At 51.5% G+C, this 22,939-nt stretch overlaps 1 protein-coding gene and 1 non-coding gene across 12 annotated transcripts in view; both read right to left on the bottom strand.

The window, feature by feature from the left end:
* The window catches only part of LOC127042180 (zinc finger protein 436-like), a 118,287-nt gene that overhangs the window by 30,609 nt on the left and 64,739 nt on the right, over window positions 1-22,939 (bottom strand). For 4 of the 11 annotated variants that reach the window (XM_050935792.1, XM_050935789.1, XM_050935791.1 and 1 more), the window contains exons 3-6: window positions 13,543-13,631; window positions 7,465-7,591; window positions 1,259-1,372; window positions 389-901 (exon numbers count right to left, since the gene is read on the bottom strand). In XM_050935792.1, the coding sequence (XP_050791749.1) occupies window positions 389-901; window positions 1,259-1,372; window positions 7,465-7,591; window positions 13,543-13,623 (835 nt within the window). In that variant the 5' untranslated portion in view covers window positions 13,624-13,631. Of the gene's footprint in view, window positions 1-388; window positions 902-1,258; window positions 1,373-5,754; window positions 5,822-7,464; window positions 7,592-13,542; window positions 13,632-22,939 lie in introns of those variants that run through there. The other 7 variants (XM_050935798.1, XM_050935797.1, XM_050935794.1 and 4 more) reach the window with 6 other exon arrangements.
* Window positions 19,832-19,913, bottom strand: TRNAS-GCU (transfer RNA serine (anticodon GCU)). Its single transcript has one exon. It is a non-coding gene; the product is annotated as a tRNA-Ser (tRNA).

Consider the following 22,939-nt stretch of genomic DNA (forward strand, 5'->3'; position numbering starts at 1 on the left):
GGCTTGCTGCGCTTGGGCCGGCACTCCGGCCTGGGACTGCAGACCCTGCAGCTTGCCGTGTCTGCAGGATTTTTAATGGCACGCGGAGTCCCAGCAGGCAGCCGCGTGCCATTAAACATTGGCTAGCGTGCCATCTTTGGCACATGTGCCATAGGTTGCCAACCCCTGAAATAAAGTATCACCTCCTCACCCCCAACTTTCCTTTTTGGCCCACAGCTGTTTTGGTGGGGCGGCGCTGGGGAAGGAGGGTTTGTTTCCACAGGGCTGGGCGGCCCTGGGGCGAGGTGTTTCTACAGGGTTGGGAGGTTTCGGCCCTCAGCTGTTTTCTTTGGAATAATGTGGCCCTCGCCACTTTACGAGTTCTGCAGCCCGGCATAAGGTTTCTCACCTATGTTGATCCTCTGATGTTTGATAAGGTGTGAGAGCTGACTGAAGCTTTTCCCGCACTCAGAGCATGTGTAGGGCTTCTCCCCTGTGTGGATTCTCTGATGTGCGATAAGGGCAGAGCTCTGTTTGAAGCCTTTCCCGCACTCAGAGCATCCATAAGGTCTCTCACCAGTGTGGATTTTGTGATGTCTGATAAGGTGTGAGCGCCAATTGAAGCGTTTCCCGCACTCATGGCATGTGTAACGTGTGTCTTCCAAGTTGATTCTCTCACTTGAAATAAGGTCTGAGAAGCTACTGAAGTTTTCCTCTGGCCTCTGCTCAGTCTCACGGGCTTTTGCTTTTTCTGGGCGTGCACAAAACCTGGAAACACTCCCTTTGGATCTTCCCGATAATGTCTCATGTGCTTCTACTTGCTCAGTATCTTCCTGCTGGGGTTTCTCCTCCTCGTTATCACTCACCATCCCATCACCTGATGAGAGACAGAGAGAATCCAGACATAGATCACTCCCTGCGCCTGAGAGAAAGGAAATCTCAGAGAGAGGAATGGAAAAAGGGATGAACAATCCAAAATGTGTGGGAGAGATCAAACCTATCTGGAACTGATTTTCCCCAAGCTCCTCCCCAGAGAAGAGAGGAAGGGATCGGTTTTGGTCTGCATCTCACCAGAACTCTAAGGGGAAAGCGAGATTGGGGAGGGACCTGCTGCCAGTTGTTAGGATATGTGGGAAGCTATGAGTGACATCTACCTAATGATTCTACATCTGCAGGGAACAATCCTGAACTTGGGAGAGCTCATAAAGTCTTTGTAGGGCATCCCAAATATTTCCTGTATTCACAGACAGTTCTTGAGTTGGTTTAACCACTTCCTCACCTGTGTAGGCAGCTCTTGGGAGCACTTCTTTCTCAGAGACTTGGAGATCTGGGATCCACGGCTCTTCCCCTCGTTCCAGCTGCAAAATGACACTAGGTTTGGAAACTCGAAACTCTATTCAGGGCAAAGAAAAGAAGAGAGGTCAGTGGAATTGGTGGGATACTTGTTACAAAACATATTCCATCCTTTTAAGCCCAGCTCATTTTTAAGGAGTAACATCCCAAGGCCAGCTTCCTTGGCTCAAAGTGCCAGGAGAGTTATTATTATTCTAAAATCATCTTCATTATCTTAGTGCCTAGGGACCAACTAACAGTAGGTCCCCACTGTGTTAGGCAAAATACAAACAGAGAATAGTAGATAGCCCACGCCTTGAAGACTTTACAATCTAAATAGACAAGACAGACACAGAATGGAGGAAGGGATAGAACCCACTGTTAGAATGGAGATATTCAGGCCTGCCTGTAAAGCCTAGACTTTAAGAACTTACAAGTATTTTTATCACTTAGCTAGTTACAGGAGTATAAAAAGAAAGAATCAAAATCTCAGTCTGCCTGTGTGTGGGCCTTCTCTCACTAGACTAGTCTGAGGACTTGATCTTAGTCTAAGGCAGTGGTCCCAAGCTTTTTCGTCTGGCAGGCACCGGACGATGAACCACCAAGGATCATGGCCGGCGGACAAGCATCCGCCGAAATGCCACCGAGAAGCAGCAACATCAAGAGGCATCGCCGCCGAAATGCTACTGATTTTCGGCTTCATTTCGGCGGTGACGCCTCTTGATGACGCTGCTTCTCAGTGGCATTTCGGCAGATGCTTGTCCGCCAGCCATTAGGTGGGTGCACATAGATGCCCTGGCGGGCGCCATGGCACCCACAGACATCATGTTAGAGATCCCTGGGCTAAGGCCTTTGCCTAAGCAGCAGGGGCAGCCATAAGCTGGGAAGCGAAGGGTCACATCCTCACATCCCAAACCAGTCACATTGGAATAAGGTGGTATTGGGCTCTTCGGAATACGATCCTGTCTAGATAGTGCCCATCACCAACAGATAAAGAAACAGATCTTAAGATGGATAAAGGAAACTTAGTTTGACAGCATCCGGTCTGGCAAGAAATCATTTATCAATGGCTCCGGCTGTGAAACCCTCCTTTCTGTATTGTTCTATCTTTATAGCCCCCACTTTTCTGTTGTTTATGTGTCTGGTTCTCTAATTGTTTTTCTCTTCTGTACAATTAATTGTGCTAGGTGTAGCTGAGAATATTACTATATAAACTGGGGTCAAATAGGAGGGGGAAGGGAAATTGGAATGACGTTTGTTAAGTGAGGGGAACTGGAACAGGGACACAGGCAAGGTTCTGCGGGGTCAGAGCTGGGAAGGGGCACATGGAGTAAAGGCTCTTTGGTGTCACATATGGGCACGGAGACACAGGGTAAGTGGTCTGTGGCGGGGGATGGGAAGGGGGATGTGACGGGTTGGGTCACAGAAACCCCTCGTGACTGCCACTACCTCTGAGCCCATTTTCCCTGCCAGCTTGGGACTTCAGTACTGTCTTGTTGAGCCAGACATGCCAGCCTGCTGCAACACAGACCCAGGTCTGAACCATGTCCCCCAAAAGCTGCAGACTTAACTGAAAACAGTTTAAGAAGTGCTCCTCTTTCCAGCAGGTACCCAGTTCCCAATGGGATCCAAACCCCAAACAAATCTGTTTTACTCTGTATAAAACTTATACAGGGTAAATTCATAAAGTATCCACCTTCTCTAACACTGACAGAGAGATATGCATAGCTGTCTGCTCCCCCAGTACCAATTACTTCCTCTGGGTTAATTAATAAGCAAAAGCGATTTCATTAAATATAAAAAGCAGAATTCAAGTGGTTCAAGTAATAACAGACAGAACAAAGTAAATTACCAAGGGAAATAAAACAAAAACACGCAAATCTAAACCTAATACAGTACCAACTGAATACAGATGATAATCTCACCCTCAAAGATGTTCCAATAAGCTTCTTTCACAGACTAGACTCCTTTCTAGTCTGGGCCCAATCCTTTCCCCTGGTACAGTCCTTGTTCTAGCTCAGCTGGTAGCTAGGGGATTTCTCATGACTGAAGCCACCTTTGTTCTCTTCCACCCCTTTATACACTTTTGGCACAAGGCGTGAATCTTTTTTTCTCTTTGGTCCCTGCCTCCTTCTAAATGGAAAAGCATCAGGTTTAAGATGGATTCCAGCACCAGGCGACATGGTCACATGTCCTGTGAGGCCCCTTCTTCCCGGCCTGACTCACAGGCAGGCTTGCAAGTAAACAGAGCAATTGTCCTAGCTGATGGGAGCTATCAAGATTCTAAACTTACATTAATGGCCCACACTTTGCATAACTACAATAGGAGGTCAGAGTTACATTTTATAGTCCTACTTTCAGCTGTACGAATGATACATTCATACAGCTAGGATGAACACACTCAGTAGATTATAAGCTTTGTAAAGATACCTTACAAGAGACCTTTTGCATGATACACATTCCAGTTATATTATATTCACACTTATTAGCATATTTTCATAAAATCATATGGAGCGCAACATCACAGGGGACATGGGGTAAACACTCTGCGGCGTCACAGCAGGGAATGGAACACTATGGAACCGTCTCTATTGACAAATAGAGATAAGCCCAACTGGTGTGAAGGGCTTCGGAATATGCTTGCTTGGAAACTAACCCCAATAAACATCACATTCTCTGCGTTTCAGACTTCTAGTCATTTGCTGCTTGCTGTCTGCATGACAAGAACCAGAGAAACGGGAGGGTGAAGGGAAAACACTAACAAAACTGACATGACCTGATAACTAAAAAGTAAATCTTTAAGGAAGGTTTTAATACACTTTGGAACAGATCAGGGATTCCCACGAGGACTGATGACGGGGCAATGGTAAATACACATTTAGATCCTTTTCTTGTTTTATATCTTATCCCCATAAGGCTTAACCTCTGGCACACTGTCATGGATCCTTAGGATCTCTGCAATGCCCTGGTTTTTAAACAGTCCTTGGGAGGAGCCCCTTGTGTGCGCCAGACTCCCAAGGGGTCCCACTCTTCCACAAGGACAGGCCATGTAGCTTCAACACCTGAGACTGAGCCTCTGGTTTCAACACTCCCATTTCAACCTGCGAGCTCTGCCAGCAGGTCCAGCTGAACTACACTCCTGTTCAGAGACTGTTCCTCAGTCATGCTTCAAAGCACCTCAGAAAGTTCTTGCTGTGACACTGGGCAGACTTTTAAAACATAGCAGGGTTTATTAGTCAACTGAAACACAGCATTGGAAAGTCTTTTCATTAGCACAGAGAAGCAAAGACGACAGTATAGTCCATACTGACCAATGCCCTTGAACTAAGCTGCTGTAGAAAACTGTTTTGTTTCCTCTCACTTTGCCTGTCCATTTGTCTTCGCTCCGGTAGAGCTCCCTGCATCTGCAAGCCCAGTTCTTCCTCTTCCCAAGATCATAACAAGTCCATGGATGCTTCACTCAGCTAAGCGGAGATCCTCCCATGGACAGGTGACAATTATTTCCTTGTCTCTGTTGGGTATTCCACTGATGTAGGTTGGTCCCAGCCAGTCCTTAATGACCCAGTCATATCACCCCATGACAGCTATGTGACAACACACCTCACGTCTCCTGCTCTTTACAATCATAGCAATACCAATCACAGCAGGAAACTGAGGTCTGTATTGGCATCATACAAGTATCACCAAAAGTCCCACCTCTATCTCACACACACTGCCCCTGGAGAGAAAGCAAAGCACAGGAACTGGACGTTAGTCCAGCAAACACAGTGGAGGACAAGCTGCAATCCTCACACACTGGTCAAAAAGGAGAAGCATGTGGGTCCCTGCCCATAGAGAGGGGCAGGCTAGAGGCCTGATACCTGAGGGGCCATTCCTTGAGCAGACCATGGAGGCAGGTCAAAGGTTTAGCTACCCCTGAACTGTGACATCGCAAAAGCACATTTTGGGGAACTAGGAAATCTAGTGACTCAGGTGTAATGGGAGGGAGAATTAAACTCCCCCAGTGTGTGGAGAAGGCTGGGGAATTAAACACTAAAACTCAGGAGCAACAGCCTCTAATTCTTCTGGAAAAGGTGACTGTAAGAAACAAGAACTGGGCCATGCAACCTCAGGAGGGACAGGCTCAGAGATCCAAAGAGCCTGGAGGGAAGACAGCTTGTGGCTGCTGCAGATGGGGAGAGGAGGACACAAGACTCTCTCCAAACTCTCACTCCCATTGACCCTGACCTGATTTTATCATCTGTGACCTACTCCCATGTCATCTGGGTCATTTTATGCTCGCTAGAGGTAAACGTTATCTGAGTATTGCTTATTAGCTTGGAACATGCGTGGAGAGGCAAGGAGGTGAACATAGATAAATGGGTTATTAAGCTTGCTACAGTTAAGGGCCTTATATTAGGTGGAGGCTTTGTGGGAGAAGTTATGCTGAAGTCTGGGATTTACCTGAACAGGCCTAAGGAGAGAATCCCAGGTCAGATATTTTGCAGCTTCATTTTGACAGACTAAGGAGTAATTACAAACAGGTGCAATACGCCACAGGATTCTGAAAAGAAGGAAGTTTGGGGCAGGCTTTAGCAATTAGGTTGCTATGCGGTATCTCAGCAGTTGGACGCATTTAGATTTTGGAATTATTAATAATTAAGTGATGTAAATCATGAGTATTAAGGCTTGATTCTAAATGATGGACTTCCCAAAGGCCACATATGGGTTGGGGCAGCTATTGACGTTCCTGTAATCAGAGTAAAGGAGCAGATATGGTATATAGGCAACCTATTACCATAAGGAAGTGGATAAATTACCTCTCCTAGTGACCATTTTTTTCATTTTGTCAGGTCCCTGAGACAGTGTAAACTGAAGCACGGCCTCCCTTCTGATGGCCTCCCTTGCCCCTCGATCTTTGTTTCCAATGGTGTTCATAACTTGAAAGTATGCACAGTGCAAGACCCTCTTTACTATACTGATTTTAGTCTAATTGTTACATGTATTGATCCTTGCCTATGATTTCAATTATAACTGTCTGTATGAAATCAAGTTTCTGCGTGTTTCACCAAATTCCATCTTCTCAGTTAACTTTGAGGAGTCATGTACAAGGGCAAGTTGTACCCCAACATGTAATCTTATAGGTGTAAAAATTGTACAGGCTACGTGACGACCCTGTGATATCATCAACATTTGAGCCTGGGTAGTGGTAGTGCTATGGGAGGGAGGAATGCAGCAAGGATTCGGGATCGGTGGCCGGGGTCGCTGTGCATAGAGATGGGGAGGTTATATGGAGAGGGAGGTAATGAGTTGGAGAGGGTGGTGAAGAGTTAAAATAATATTTGGGGGAGGAAACATATAATGAAGTGAAACTGAACAGAAAGAAAACTGGAGTGCGGGCTCTAAAGCAACAAGGTTTGAGTAGGGATTCGGGGTTAAAGGTCTGGGATCCCCCACAGCTCTAGATCCCCAAACCTCTCCTCCCTCCCACTGACCCACCCAGCCCACTTCCTGGGTGCCTTTCCTCCACACTCCCCTCCTCTTCGTCTCATTACTCTCAGTTGACACCACCTCCTGCCACCTTGGGAGCTTCTTGTGTTCCCTCCTCGTCTCTTACTACCTCCTTCTTAGCTCTAACCCTGCACACACCCTCCCCATGTCCTGGTACCCCAAAATTAGCTACTCTCCCCTTCCTCTCCTCCTCTCACATGGCTCTGGTCTCCTTTCACCGTTGGGCTCTTGAATGGCAACATTATACTCAATTCTATCAAAAGAGGAGCTCATCTGACTGTCACACAAGCCATGCGTCAGTCACATACCTATTTACTCAGTTTAGAATTCTACAGGCAGCATATTTTCCTCTTAAAAAGATTTAATTTTTAATAATTTTAAAACATTTTTATTTATTTTTTATTTATAATTTTATTAATTAATTTAAAAAACAGTTATTAATTCAGTTATTAATGTAGCCAATAAGGATACATTAAATGCAATTTCAAAATGACTGATGACAAATGTCTAAAAATTATTCTAGTGGGTGGGAGATAAGACAAAAAAAGAGGGGCAAGGAAACTTGTCAAAACTTGGATGATGAATAAAGGTATAAAGTTATTACTACTCAGGTTCTTCAGAGACCCCACAGCTTCTAATAACCGAGGGGACAAGACTCCTTACCCAGCGAAGTCACATTCTCATACTTCTCCTGCATGACATCCACGTAGAGGGCTCTCTGAGTGGGGTCCAGCAGAGCCCCCTCTTCTCTGCGGGAATACACAGCCACCTCCTCGAAGGTCACCGGCCCCTGAAAGAGCAAGAGTCCAACACTCAGGACCTGCTGCCCCACACTCATGGGGGAGAGGAGCCAATCAAATGGAAGCTCTGGGTGGCTCACAGTCAGATTCCAACCCGCACCCTGCTCAGAGCAGCAAGGAAATGCCAGGATGAGGGGACAAAGCGAGAGCCCCTTGTCTCTCCAGCAGATCCATCACCCCCCTACTAGCCACGGACGGATACAGGAGATGGAGGCCCTAGCAGGGTGCAGGTAGAGTTCGCTGGCAGGGAGCCCAACGCTGTTCTCATTGTGAGGAGCTGGACAGGGCCAGACTTAGTGGGGGGCAGAGTACATGACGGTCCAGGGGGGCCTTGCTGAGGGGGTTCCTCCAGCAGGGGTGTCCTGTCTCTCCTCTCCCCACTTCTCTTCAGCTGTCTGCCCCTGCAGCTCTTCCTGCAGCCCTGCCCCCTCCCCACACTTGGAGCTGCCCCTGCCAAGCTGCTCCCAGGAGCCTCCTGTGTGCTGCGCAGGGGGGGTTGCTGATGTCGGGGTGGCCACACCCTCCTGCCTCTGTGCCCAGTCTCTGCTGAGCAGAGCTGGGGGGACAAGATTCTGTGCTGCTGCCTCTGGGTCAGGAGTGGGAGCTGCTGGCCCCTGCTGCTGTGTGAACGAGCCTTCGGACTAGTGAGTGCCGCTGTGCTGGAAATGACAGCGGGCTGTCTCTCACCCTCCCCCAACACACACACACACACACCCCACAACAGACACTTCAATTACTGTTATTACTTCTTTTTACTTCCTGTCAAAATGTGCAAAGTACATATAATCCCTGTAATTTTATTCTTTCCCATTCGGTCAGGATGACAGTGCTGTTAGTTTAGCTTTTTAACTGGTCTGTGTATTTCATCATTTTATTTCTGTCCTGTGCTTAAAATCAGTTCTTTGAGTAATGAGTTCTAAAATGCCTCACCTGTCCTGGCTGCAGTAATTATCATTATTACTGTTATAACTGTATTGTGCTTTGTTATTCATTATTTAAAATGCTACCAGCAAACAACAGACTGTACATTTTGCTTGTACTTACCTTAGCAGGGCTTGATTGAAAAAAATTAGCTAAACTCAAAACTTCCGACACTGTGCAGATGAAGATCACTTATCTTCAGATTGTATTTTTAGTCTGTGATGAAGCAGGGAGTGGGGAGGATTGACCTGGGGATGTTGCAGGGGAGTTTTACTGGGACTGTCTGCATTGGGGATGGGATATCAGGGTGTGACTTCACTTGAGGGACAATAGCTGAGCATGTAACCTGAGCCCAAGGGGGGGATGGGGCCATGTGACACCTTCTGTCCTGGAAACTGGACAAAGGCTGGAGGAGGAGCCGGGGGGTGTGCTGGAGGAGACGGCTGGAGGGGATTTTTCAGTTTGGAGCTGGCTGGGGAACTGAGTCTGGCTCCCTACCCCCCGCCCCAAGATGGACCTGACCAAGGGGTTCTATTGTCTGTACCTACAAGCTCTGTTTTGGACTGTGTTCCTGTCATCTAATAAACCTTCTGTTTTACTGGCTGGCTGAGAGTCAGAGTGAATGGCAGGAAGTGGAGGAGGTGCAGGGAACTGTCTCCCCCAAACTTCATGGTACAGTTAAATCTGGAAAGTAACTTAAAATTTCTATGAAAATAAATGCAGTTCCAAGTACGATACTAATAGCAAAGATGGAGTCAAATGTTAGTGAGCCACATACATGATTGTGATCAGTAAACATAAATGCCAAAATAACTAGAAAATAAATTCCCGCTCTTAATAAAACAGAAAAAACTTTAATCACGTATGTAAATTAAGTAAATATGTTTTCAGTGGAGTGAAAAACAATTAACTAAAATAGAGGAGATGGTGGCAGTAACACAGAGCGTGTCTGTTAAGTAAAATCTGCTTCCTTTCTCTGTATTTATTTATCTCTGCTAAAGAGAGGGTGCAAAGTATCAAACTTGTGTTTCTGATACCTGCAGCAAAGCTCCAGAACTGATACCTCAAGGTTTGGGATGGGAATATCTTGCTGTATTATCTCCTGATTGTTCTAAATTTACTACGTGGCTGTAATTGGAGTCAGTATATATTTATCTTTCTTTACATAACGAGATACAGTGCTCATCAGTGAATTTCTAAGTTATTTTCTGTAAAAAACTCTACAGTTTTCAGGTGCCTAAGTAGCCTCTGAGATCACAATTAAAGTTGCCCCCCTCCCCAAAATCTGAAATGTCTCCTGGTGAGCCAGGAGCAGCCACAGAACTGCAGGGTATCTGGGGCTCTAGCAAGATGCAGCCGCCGTGTGAGAGCCCGTCTTGAGCTGCAGGCAGAGCGCTGGGCACCACAAGCCACAGCAGCAGTGTAGGAGTAAGGGTGGGAACGGCAGCTAGTGATTTTAGTTTACTGTTCATTTACTGTGTGGTGTTATAAATAACTAACACGTTATGTCATATAGAATCTGTGTATGCTAAATAGGGACTCGATCGATCGGTATGTAGCAAGAATAATCATGTATTCGGTATCTAAGTAAATAGGGTTGAAATGCAAGGCCTGTAGGCTGAGACCTGAAAGATTTTAGCTTCGCTAATTTAGGCCTTGGAGCTAAGAAACGCTGACAGAAGTAAATGGCCGAGGAATAACCTGATGCCCTAAGATGATGGAAGAAGAGGTACCAAGTGGTAACAGGGTGAACAATTAGCCAGAAGATTAATTTTAAATAAAAAAATTCTGTAAGGCACATTTGGAAACAGAGGGGCCTTTAACCACAGGATACAGGTGGTGCGTCAATGCTAATGAGGTATAATCAGAATCACATTATAAAAAGGGGGTGCCCAGAGCAGGAAAATTGAGCTCCCTACAGAACCATCCCTCCACTGATGATCATTCCACGAGAGACACATCAGCCCCTAATACTATTGTTCAGGATGTGAATAGAAGTAGAGTTGTAACTTTTGCACAGGACTTTATAGAATGTCTGTATCAGGGGTCGGCAACCTATGGCACGCGTGCCAAAGACGGCACGTGAGCCAATTTTTAATGGCACCCTGGAGCCTGCCAGGACTCCAGCATGCCACTAAAAATCCTTCCCAGCCTGGCATGCTCTCCTCTGCCTCCACTTCCCCCGCGGAGGCAGGGAGCAGAAGCATAGACGTGCGCACAGGGTGGGCAAATGGCCCCACTCTCCCGGCATGGCAAGCCGCGGGGTCCGCGCTCCGGGGCCGAGCGCAGCAAGCTGCCTGCCCCTCTCCCGCCTTCTCCTCTCCCCTGGAGCCTTGCTGCAGAGCACAGCGCTCTGGGGGTTGGGGCTGTGTGCTCCCGAGGGCAGCGTTTGGCTCTGCAGGTGGGCAGACATGCTCCCCGCTCAACCGGAGGGGCGGGGCTGTGTGCTCCCGCAGAGCAGCGTATCTAGCTCTGTGTGGAGCCTCATGGTAAGGGGCCCGGAGCTGGGGGGGTTGGATAAGGGGTGGGGGCAGTTAGGGGACAGGGAGCAGGGTGGGTTGGATGGGGGGGGTTAGAGGTGGGGGGGGTTAGATGGGGCATGGGAGTCCCGGGGTTTGTGAGGGGGCAGGAGGTGGATAGGGGTCAGGGCAGTCAGGGGACCGGGAGCAGGAAGGGTCCTGGGGGGGGAAGTTAGGGTGGGGGGGTCTCTGAAGAGAGTGGTCAGGGGACAAGGAGTGGGGGAGTTGTATGAGTTGGGAGTTCTGGGGTCCTGTCAGGAGGCCAGGGTGTGGAAAGGGGTTGGGGTAGGCAGGGAGTTGGGGGGGCTGGATGGATTGGGAGTTCTGGGGGTCCTGTCAGGGGGCAGGGAGTGGTTGGAAAAGCATGGGAGTCCCGGGGGCCTGGCTGGGGACAGGGCTGTGGAGAAGAGTTGGGGCAGTCAGGGGACAGGTAGGAGGTAGAGTCCAGTCTGGGGACAAGGGACAGGGAGGCTTAGATAGGGGATGGGGTCCCAGGAGGGAGTACTCAGGAGACAAGGAGCAGCGGGGTTGAGAGTTGTTAGGGGGGCAGTCACCCAGCACTCTCCCCTGAGCCCTGACCCCCCCTCCCACACACACACCACGCCCTCTGCCGTGAGCCCGCACTCCCCCCAGGCCCCTGCCCTGAGCCCTGTACCTTCCTCATACAAACCCAGCCCTCTGCTTGACTCCTTCATCCCCCCCCCAACCTGCAACCCTAGCCCTGACTCTGGCACCCCCACTCATACCCAGAGCCCCCTCTGTCCTGACACTTACATCCCCTCACACACCAAACCCCCAGCCCTGACTCCAGCCCTCTGCCCCCAGCCCTCTGGGTCCCGGTCGCCAGCCCCGCACAGCACACTTCAGGTCTGGGGTTCTGGCTGATGGACCCTTGCTAGCCAGGGTCCCGGCGGAAGGCCCCCGCTCAGCCCGCTGCCGTCCTAGGTGAACAGAACCCCAGACCAGCAGCGGGTTGAGCGGGCCGGCAGCGTAAGATCAACATTTTAATTTCATTTTAAATGAAGCTTCTTAAACATTTTGAAAACCCTGTTTATTTTACAATACAACACCAGTTTAGTTATATAATATATAGACTTATAGAGAGAAATCTTCTAAAAAACATTAAAATGTATTATCGGCATGCGAAACCTTAAATGAGAGTGAATAAATGAAGACTCGGCACACTGCTTCTGAAAGGTTGCCGACCCCTGGTCTATACGCTTGGGTATTCCTAGCCTTAACTGTAACTTTAATAAAACTTGTAAAACCGACCAGACCTTGTACTTGTGAATGTCTGTGTGGTCACTACCCCTGGTCTGTGTGTGCTCCTAGAGACTGTACATTTGAAGCAAGTAGCAGAGGCGACTTTCACTCTGTTAAGCTTGACACTGTCACCACCAGAGCCGACCCCGCGGCGGTGTAATGCCGCATTACAAACTGAACTTTACATACAATAAAAGGCTGCACAATACACCACACACCAGGCCACCCTCACTTCTGCGATGCTGCTGGTGGTGGCATTGCCTTCAGAGCTGGGCACTGGGCCAGCAGCCGCCGCTGGGAGGCCGCCCTGCCAGTGCTGAATTTGTGCCAGGGCTGAGCTCTGGAGCCTCTTTCAATAGAGATTAAGCACTAGAGAGAGGCATCGGGGTCTGGTCGTGATGGTGGGGAGCCTGTGAGGGTCAAGGGAATGGGGGGCACCAATATACAAGTTCACCCAGGGCGCCATTTTCTCTAAGGCCAGCCCTGGAGCTGGGTATGGGGGAGGGGCACATCCCCTAAGGCCGTGGTTCTCAACTAGGGGTCCCTGGACCTCTGCGGGGCTGCAAGCAGGTTTCAGGGGGTCCTCCAAGCAGCGCCCGTATTAGACTTGCTTGGGGCCAGGGCAGAAAGCCCAGACCTCACTGCCTGGGGCTGAAGCCTGGGGCCATGAGCCCTGCCACCAGGGGCTGAAGCCAAAGCTTGAGCAATTATCTTTGCGGGGGGCCTGTCACATGGGGCCCCAGGCAATTGCCCTGGTTGCCACCCCTAATGCCAGCCCTGGTTTTTATATGCAGAGAACCAGGCATACGCAGGGCCATGGAGTTTTTATAGCACGTTGGGGGCCTTAAAAAGAAAAAGTTTAAGAACCCCCCCCCCCGAAGCCTCACTGGTGGGTGCCCCCTCACATCTCACAGCAGCCGCTGGTTAATCAGGTCGGGCTCCAGCCCTGGGAGTCTGGTTCGTTTTCCTAGTCCCACCTAGGTGGGTTGTTTCCTGTCCCACAAATTAGAGCATTTTCACCTTCTAACCTCATGGGTCTGTTCCTAGAATGGAAGCCGCATATTAAACCAGTCCCAAGAGGTTTGCCACATCCTGGCCTCCTCCCATTCTCCACCCTGGGAATTTTTTGGCAAACTCCAACCTCCAAACCAGACTGCCCAAGCCTGCCACCTCCTGTGTATTTGCTGTCCCTCCCCTCCAGCAGGAACCCACCAGCCCCCTTCACCGATAATCCCTACCTGAACTGGCTCCTCAGCAGCCGTTTCCCTTCCCTGTCCCATGGGAGGATGGGATGAGCTGGAGCGAAACATGGACAACATCCTGCAGCCTGGCAGGGTGAGAAGGGCAGTTGTGGAGGTTTCAGAACAGGCTTTAGTTCCTGTCACATCACGATTCCCTCAGGATCTTTCCCTGCACAGACACAGCCTAGATTCTGCCATGCTGGGAACATGCTCCATCTCTTTATTGCAGGGGAGACCTGCCCCTCCTGCCAGGCTAAGACCACAGGGAGATTTTTCAGCCTCCCCAGTAATAAAGTCTTCTCTAGAAAGGAGCAGAAGCAAAAGGGCTGGGCAGGCTCCATAGGGACACTGGCTCCTCCCTTCCCCTCCTGTTCGGCCATGTCCTGTTTCTGGCAGAGATCGGCCACCCTATCTCCCCCCCAGAGGCAGCCATGTCTGTGGGCTCCCCCAACCAGCACCTACTAACCACCACTCACATTGGGGGAATGACACAGAACAGCAAATTCCCACCTACCCAAGGACAAATTGCTGCAGATAAAACGGGCTGGATTCACATCCCAAAGCTGAGCAGAACTGAAATGGCAATTGGACAATTACAGAGAAAATAGGGCAAAATAAGAGACTAGAGAATCAATAATTGTAGGGAAAATGAGGGAATCTCCTTGGATTTTCTAGCCACATGCGTGGAGGGGAGAGAAGGGGAAGAACTAGAGAGAATTGTTATCAGGTTTTGAGACGGAAAGAAATGGCACAAACAGGAAAAGGATGCAAGTAGCTCACCCCCGTGACCATAGGCAGGCGCAGCACATTTCATTAGGGTGTGCACCGAGGGAGCCCCACCCCATCCACTGGCTCCCATTTCCTGCCCCCTGGCTGCCCCCTTCAGAATTGCCCCTGCTCCTTGTCCCCTCACTGCCCCCTCCTGGGACCCTGCCCCTAACTGCCCTCCAGGAACCATCCCCCTATCTAAGCCTCTCGGCTCCTTGTCCCCTGACTTCCCCCTCCTGAGACCCCCCCCACTGTAACTGCCTCCCTAGGACCCTACCCCCTACCTGTCCCCCTGGCCCTTATCCACCCCCCCACCCCCAGACAGAGCACTGGGACTCCCACACCCCATCCAACCACTCCCTACCCCCTGACAGGACCCCCAGGACTCCCGACCCATCCAACTCCCTCTGCTCCCTGCCTGACCCAACCCTGCTCCACCCCCCACCAGGCACCCCCGAGCCCTCAACCCATCCAACCCCCCTGCTCCTTGTCCCATGATCACCCCCTCCAGAGGCCCCCCGACCCACTAATCACCCCCCCAACTATCCAACCCTGCCCACCTCCTGGCAGCTCTGTCCAGTGGCTGCTCCCACCCACACACTCAAAGTGGCAGAGGAGGTTCCCTCTCCTTCGGTGGGAAGGTTGCCTAGTGGTTAAGGCACAGGACTCAGGCTCTGGTGTCATGGGTTGGAGTTTGTGGCAGGGCAGACACAGACTCTGCCAGACTCCCTGCTTAGCCCTGGGAAAGTCACTGCACCTCTTTGTGCCCTAGAGCCCACCTGCCAAATGAGGTCAATGCTGATCCTGCCTCCTGGGCTAAATCCATTCATGGCTGGGTGACGGTGGGGGAAATGGAGATCCCAACATGGGGAGATTGGAGCTGAATTTCTCCAGCCGGAGAGCGGGAGCCAGCTCCACAGGGTGGATGGGAGCGAGAGGGGCTCAGGGCAGCTGCACATAGAGTGGGGTCAGGGCTTCAGCCCTGCAACTTCTGCCACTAAGGTGACTGGGGCTCCCGAGCCGGGGACTTCAGCCCCACATCTTCTGCCAGGGTCCAGGGCTTCTCCTCCCTGCCCCAGGGGTGGCTCCTCTCCCCCTCCATCCCCCCACAGTGCAGCTCCTGCTGGGGTTTGGGCTTCTGCCCCCCACCTCCCAACCCTCCGTGGCTTTTCCCCGCCTGCACCAGCTTGTTGCTTCTCCCCCTCCCTCCCTCCCATTGCAGCTCCTGCAGGGGCCAGGGGCTTCTCCTCCCCCCAGCCCCCAGCGTGGCTCCAGCCCAGTCCGGGGCTTCTCCTCCCCCACTCCAGCTCAGCTCCTCTCCCACACCCCACCGGTATCTGGAGCTTCTCCTCCCCCCAACCTCCCACTGCCCCCAGCCCCAGCCTAGCCGGGCTCCCTGAGACACCCAATGCTGCTGTGGCTGGAGCCGAGCCTGGCGGGCAGGGAGCAGCGATTCACGTGGAGGCCACGGCAGAGCCATCAGCCCGAGGTGTGCGGGGCAGCCCCAAGGAGAGGGGCGGGCTGTGCTGCTGCTGGACACGCACCCCCACCCACCCCGACCCCTGAGGCTGTTGGGGGGGACCTCACTCAGCCCCCGCAGGAGGAGGGAGAGGGGAGCAATTGAGCGGAGCCTGCCCAGCAAACAGCTGATCACAACTGTGCGCAGGCTGCCCCCAGGGAAAAGCTCAGCAGAGGAGGCACCACAAGCTGCCGACAGCGGGTCATTCCCGGGGGGGAGGCTGAGCACCCACCTGCAGCCGCTGCAGCCTCCTCCCCTTCCCCCAGAGCCTCCACGGGAGGGGGAGGAGCAGCCTCCCCAGCCGGAGCTCAGGGCATTGGGGTGCCAGGGCTCACCCATGGGCACGCCTGTGCCCGGGACACTCACACACACACTCTCCCCCTGGACTTTCCTGGATGCCCAGAGACCGTCCAACCCCCCGCCTGTCCCCCTGCCTGCAACTCTGGCTTCTCCCCTCCCCTCCCGCCCCCGCCAGCCACACCAAGGGGAATCCCCAGGCCCCAGTCTCTGTCCCCGCCTGGATCCCAGCGGGGCCGGGGGCAGATCCTGGCTGCAGCTGAGAACAGCGGCTCCGCTCCGGCTCGGGCGGCTCCAGCGCTGCTGGCAGCACGTGGAGAACCAATCAGGGAGCAGCTGCTCAGCTCGGGCTCCGTGTCACAATGTGCCAGAGCCCCGCCCCCAGGAGCTGCCCCGCCCCCGAGCTGAGCCAGAGCCCCGCCCCCAGGAGCTGCCCCACCCCCAGGAGCTGCCCCACCCCTGAGCTGAGCCAGAGCCCCGCCCTCAAGAGCTGCCCCACCCCGGGCTGTGCCAGAGCCCCACCCCCAGGAGCTGCCCCACCCCTGAGCTGTGCCAGAGCCCCACCCCCAGGAGCTGCCCCACACCTGAGCTGAGCCAGGAGCTGCCCCATCCCCAGGAGCTGCCCCACCCCTGAGCTGTGCCAGAGCCCCGCCCCCAGGAGCTGCCCCACACCCGGGTTCTGGGCTCTGTTCTCCTGCCTCCTTCTTCCCAGCACTCCCTACTCCCAGCTGGTCCCTTCCTGTGTTTGCACTCCCCCCCCCAGGGTGGGCTGCAGTGCTCACTGGGGTTGTCTCCAGTGTCTGAAGTTGCCTCCATCTCTGCTCACCTCAGGGAGAGGGAAGGGAGGAAGAGAGGAGATGGTCCCAGGGTATGCAAGCAAAATTAGTGGGCAGGAAAAGGAGGACTGTTTGGAAAGGTAGGTTATTTGCAGGGGTGTGTGTGATCCAGATAGAGTCAGAAGAAGTTGGGCAGCAGAGGCTCAGGGAAATTGAGGGGAACCCCCTGGGTGTCCCCATGTTGGCCACGGATTGTACAGCACCTAGAGCAATATGGGGTCCCTATCTACTCTTAGTCTCTGCAGCACCTGGGAGCCCTGATGTCTCTCTCCTGATCATAGGCGCTGGGAAAAGACAGAGAGAAAACCTCGGCACTTGAAGGGTTAATGCAGCCCTGTGTGCAATCCCTGCTGGGTGGCGCTGCTGCTCTCATGAGGGGTTGGCTTAGTAGACAAACACCACAATCCCAATCCCATGTGGTCTAGTGATCTGGATTCCTGGTCTTCACCCAGGTGGCCTAGGGTTCAATTCCCAGTGTGGGAATAGTGCAGAGCTTTTGCTTGGAAGGGCAAGGGGGAGGGATCCTAGAAGCAGGGCATTTGGACAGAGTGGGGAGGGGATCCCAGAAGTGGGGTAGGGGGCAGAGGTCTGAGGGGAGATCAGAGGTGGATCCCAGCTTTGTGGGAAGTAGGCAGCATGGAGAGCCCAGGCCTGGCATGGGGACAGGGAAGAGTGACTCTGTCCTTCTAAACTTCACACCAGCAGGCTTGGAAGAATTATGTATTTGTTGGCAAATGTCAATTTCTGTGTAAACATACAACCTAATAGCAAAATATTTCCATTGATAATAATAAAAACTGACAGATGGGCAAAGTAAGAAACGTGCTGCTTGAGAATTTATCCTATTCTAATCCTATAAGGTTCCCTTCTGCATTAGATGCCACCATGTGGGTGTTTCCTTTCCCTCCCCATTTTCACACAGAGACACAATTTCCTTTGCATGGATCCATGAACAGCAAAATCTTCCTGTGTCACTTGTCTGAGCCAGGGCATTCAATTCCACTGAAACCTACCCTCCTGCAATGGCAATGGTCAAACAGAGGGGACGTGGCCACCTTCAACCCTGGCAACGAGATATTCACTTGCCTCTTTCTTCAGGCTGCTGCTGTTATTTCATGAATCAAGGATGGAATAAGGAGCTGAGTTTACTCAAAGGTAAGGAAAGAAAGGAGAGACCAACTCCTTGAAAAATCTCAGTGCCCAGAGAAAACCTGCCCGTTATTGAAATCCCTGATGTGTTGGTAGCTTGTTTATTTACACTGAGGATTGAGTCCTACTTTGTGCACTGTGTTTGAGAATGAAAATCCTAAACCACCTTTTGAAATAACGAATGCAGCAGGACATGTTTTTGTCCCTGCCCCAAAGGAGACAGACCGATGGAGAAATACCATGAGTTCAGGGTAATACTTCACTGCGGTTTTATCATTTCCTTTCACTAAACTCCCTCCCAACCTTCTGGGCTCCCAGCGCAGGGTACAGAGCCTGAGCCGAGATACGTAGATTGCAACTTTACAGCCCAAGCCGCTGTCCTGGATTAATCTGACCCGGGCCAGCCGTGGTGTTTCACTGCACTGGAGACATATCCAAATGTTATATCTACACTGTGATTAAAACACCCAGGGTACTTGTCTCAAAGCCCGGGTCAGGTGACTCAGGCTTATGGGGCTTGGGCTGCAAGACTATAAAATTACAGTGCAGACAGATGGGCTTGAGCCCAACCTCTGAGACCCCACGAGGGGTGAGGGTTTCTGAGCCCAGGCTTCATTGTGAACACAAATATCTGCACCACAGTTTTTAGCCCCTCAGCTTTACATCCAGGATCCCAAGTCAGATGACCCAGGCCAGCCCTGCTGCCATCTTTATTCCAGGAGAGATGGACTCTAAGGGTACGTCTCCATTGCAATGGAAGCCCAGATGTGGCACGCTGTGCTCAGAGCAGCACCTGGAAGCCCCATGTTCACCACTCTCATATAATGATCATACGGTTTGTACAAAGTCTGCCTGGTGAGGTATCATTTCAAAAGTCTTGATCTGTTGAACATTAATATTGTGTTGGATTGTGTGTGTAGCGTTGGTTGGGAAGTTATGAAGTTTGCTCTAATTTATGAGGTTGGGAAATGCCCCCCACGAGCCTTTCAGGTGCGACAATGGAGGAGCCAGACTCGCTGCTGGCCCATTAAAGGGATCCACACTCCCAAGGACTATGCCAGGAACCATGTACAATGCAGACTTCTCCGAGATAGCACAGCGACAATGGACAGTGCTTGAGTCACATCCTAGCAAAGGAGCTTTCTAGAAATTTGGAAGAAATTATGAAAGAAAGGTAGAGACATCATGACTTGGCCTCTCTCCTCAACAGCTGGAAACACACCTGGATGACAAAACTGATTCAGAAATCAGAAGAGAATAATAATAATACATTCAAACCGAAGTCCCCAAACAGACTACTATTGGTTTTTCAGCAGAAAATTTTCAGTTTGGGGAATTTTCTTTTCCCAGTCAGACTTTGCCAAGGGAAGCAGGGAGAAAATGTTTGAGTTGCCTCCTTCAGAACAGCTTGGCCTAGACACTAGCTCTGGTTCACTGTTGTGGCCTTGCTCAGGATGGGGGTATTTTAATAATTTGGGGAGGTCCCAGGGTGTTTGGCGGAGATTATGAGGATGTTCCCTTTTGAGAGAAAAGCGAAGAAATACATGACTATAGAAAAACATTTTAGAAATGTGGGATTTAGACATTTTATTTAAAGCAAGGGGGGGTCTGAGTTTCTCAGAAGGTTTTTGTTTGCAGGAAGCAACATTGCTAGAGCTGTTATTGTACCAAAGGGGGAGATGGTTGTCTATAAAAGAGGGTGAAGACTAAATGCCTCTGATGAGGATGGGATTTGAACCCATACATACAGAGCACAATGGATTAGCAGTCCATCACCTTAACCACTGGACCACCTCATCTGAGCTGTCAGGAAAGGGACAGGAGGAGAAATCTAAGGCCGGCACAGATAGGGACACTAAGGAGTTTTTAAATACTAAGCGTAAGCAGGGTCTGAATGAGCTCCCCCCTCACATTTAGTGAGGAGCTGGGGAAAGACTTCAGGAACAGACCGTGTTTGCATAGACACACCTACTCTGCCTAGCTATGCAGCATGATGGGGCCGCTTCCCCAAAATGACCAGTTTGGAATGGTGGCAGGTTACAAATCACTTTAGGATTGAGTAGAATAAAATGTTATTCTCCTTCCTGTACGAGTGAAGGGCAGCAGAACATACCTAGTCTGTCCTGATGGAGGGATGGTGGGTGAAGAATAGCTTTTATTGGACTGCATAGAAGTGAATGAGGATGTCACCCTAAAACAGTGGTCCCCAGACATTTCACATTGTGCCCTCTTAGCCATGGCTGTGGCCCCTCGGAAGCCACGGTCAAGAACCGGGGATGGGAGGAGTGGGGCTGTTGCTTGCTGGGAAGAGGGGTGCGGACAGGGGTAAAGGGGTCGACGCCGGGCTGGGAGCCAGAGTCTCAGGCTGAGGGTGGGGTTGGGGAAGAGCTGGGACACAGTGGGGCTGAGTGTTGGTTCCTCCCTGCCCTCCATGGGGGCTGGCTCAGGCCCTGAGGTGCCCCCATCAATCTTCCTCTGTGTCCCCCTAGGAGTCACACCCCACATTATGGGGACCACTGAACCCTACTCACTAAGCAGGGGTTAGTGATGCCAAAGCCCAGGGAAAGGGAGAACAAGTGCAGGGGCCCCAGCACCAGCACCATGCCCCCGCTTCTGTCTGTGGCTCCGCCCTCTTCCACACCTTCCACTCATGGCCCCATCCACTGTCACCTCTATTCCACCCCTTCCCCCACTGGCCCCATCCTATCACTCCTTCACCCCTGACCCGCTGCGGCCCTGAGACCAGAGAAGCTCTGTGCCCCTGCTGCAGCCCCTGGGCCAAGCAAGGAGTGGGAGCTTCTCCAGCCCTGGGGCCACCGTGGGGGAGACTTTTCCAGGGGGACCCAGTTTGGCTAGGGACCCTAGTCATGAGCCCCACTGTCCCCTTGGCAACGCAAGGTTTGGGGAGGCTGAGCCCCCCTGAACCTCCGTTATGTGCTGTCCAGGCTACCACTGCTCAGTGGGTGGCTAGTCTCTCTCTGTTTTCTGCTGCTTGTGCTGAGGAGCCTGGTCCGCACTAGGGGTGGGGCCTCCCGGTAGTCACCAGGGCTCCAGGGGGTCAAAGGCCACCATGTGGCGGTGCAAAGGTCCTCACTGCTCTCCCCTGCCCCAATGCTCCTCCATGGGGCCATAGAGGGTTGGGGGGAGTGAGGAGCAACACTATGTGCTCCATGCGTCCTGGTCACTTTCCCCACCTGGGCTGTGCTATGAGGGGAGCATCAGAAGCTGCTGCTCTATGCCCTCCCCTTATGCAGCCCAGCTGAGGAAAGTGACCTGGATGCAGGGAGCTCGGATGATCTCGCTTCCTGCCCCCACCCGCCCCTGCTAGGGAAGGCTGCTGTGTGCTGTCTTTATGGCTGTACTTTCAGTGATGCAGGTTTCTCTATCCCATTGTTCCAGGGGCATCCTATTAGATTGCCAGCTGCTTTTCAACTGCAGTGTGGAGACTGTTTGTGTGTGGGGAGAGACACTGTGTGTTGGGGCAGAGTGAGTGTGTTGAGCTAGGTAGGAGCAGATCATTATTGTCCCTACTTGAAAGAGGGAGAAGCTATGTCTGAGAAAGGAGAATTGACTTTCCTTAGGTCACACAGCCAGTCAGAGGCAGAGTCGGGAATAGGACCCAAGAGCTCTGATTTTCAAACTAATCATTGGATCTTGAATTTCAGACATTGAGTGACCTGAATAAAGTGCTCTCAGGTGAGCTCCAGACCAACAACAGTGACAGTAATTATTCAGCAAGTATTTGAGGAGAACTGCAATGTAGAGAGAATCATGAACTGCTCAGAGACAATTAATGCAGAGAAGCAATAAAATTCATCAAACATAGAACTGGTTCTGACTTATAAACAGAACAAGGAACTGAGTCTCCTCCCTGTCAATAACTCCCTGCTCAGCCAATCAGGGTAGAGACTGAGGATGGGAGGCTGAGAGTTCTCACCAGGGAGCCCGAAGGATGGTCCAGGTCACTGGTGAGGATCACAGCCCGAGCACTAGTTCAGCCCAACATTTTTGGGTGGACCTCCCACAGTGGGAGCTGCAGAGCACTCCCCTGCAAAACACACGCACACACGCACCTCCTGGTGTTGGGAGAGGAACGGGAGAAAGGACAAAAGCAAGAGAAGAAGAGAAAGGAGGGAGGGATGGATGGAGGAAAAGGTGAAACAAAAAGGACAAATCCTAATGCCCCCAGTGATTCTAAGGGACAAAATCCCAGGTGTGGAATAATATTCTGCCTCCTTAAGCTCGTGTTTTCCATGCCTAGAATTCAACTCTCACCAGATGGATCAGACTGAACAGGTTTCAAACCTCCAGGAGGCTCTTACCTTTCAAACAAGGACGACTATTTTCTAGTAAAATCACTACAAGGGAAGGAGAAAACGCGAAAGAGGTTCCTCCTGGCGCTCACATCCGTGAACCCAAATACTCTCTCAGTCCTCAAAGAGAGACCTGGAGAAGGAGATTTGCTGAAGCAAAGCAACAGGGGTCTCTGAGGTTTGCCTGGCCCCTCGCCCCTGTCCTGCCTGGCTGATGTCAGCATCTCTCTGTGAGGTCACCACCTCTCCACCACCTTGGACCAATAGTCTGAGGTCCTGCAAAAGGCCTTTGTGATGCTACTGCCACATTCCCTCTCAAAGGCGAGGCAACAGCCATGAGGGCCTGCTTGAAATTGCCAGCTGTGGGAGGGGGTGTGCAGCAGTGGTTAGCGAAGAGACCTGGAAAGAAGGACTGCTGGGTCCCATTCATACTTCTGATACTTGGTGTGACCCTGAGACAGTAGCTTCCTCACATCCAGGCCTGTTTCTCAGCAGTAGGGTTGGGGTTGCAG

Source organism: Gopherus flavomarginatus, unplaced genomic scaffold, assembly GCF_025201925.1.
Source record: "Gopherus flavomarginatus isolate rGopFla2 unplaced genomic scaffold, rGopFla2.mat.asm mat_scaffold_34_arrow_ctg1, whole genome shotgun sequence".
Classification (NCBI taxonomy): Eukaryota; Metazoa; Chordata; order Testudines; family Testudinidae; genus Gopherus; species Gopherus flavomarginatus.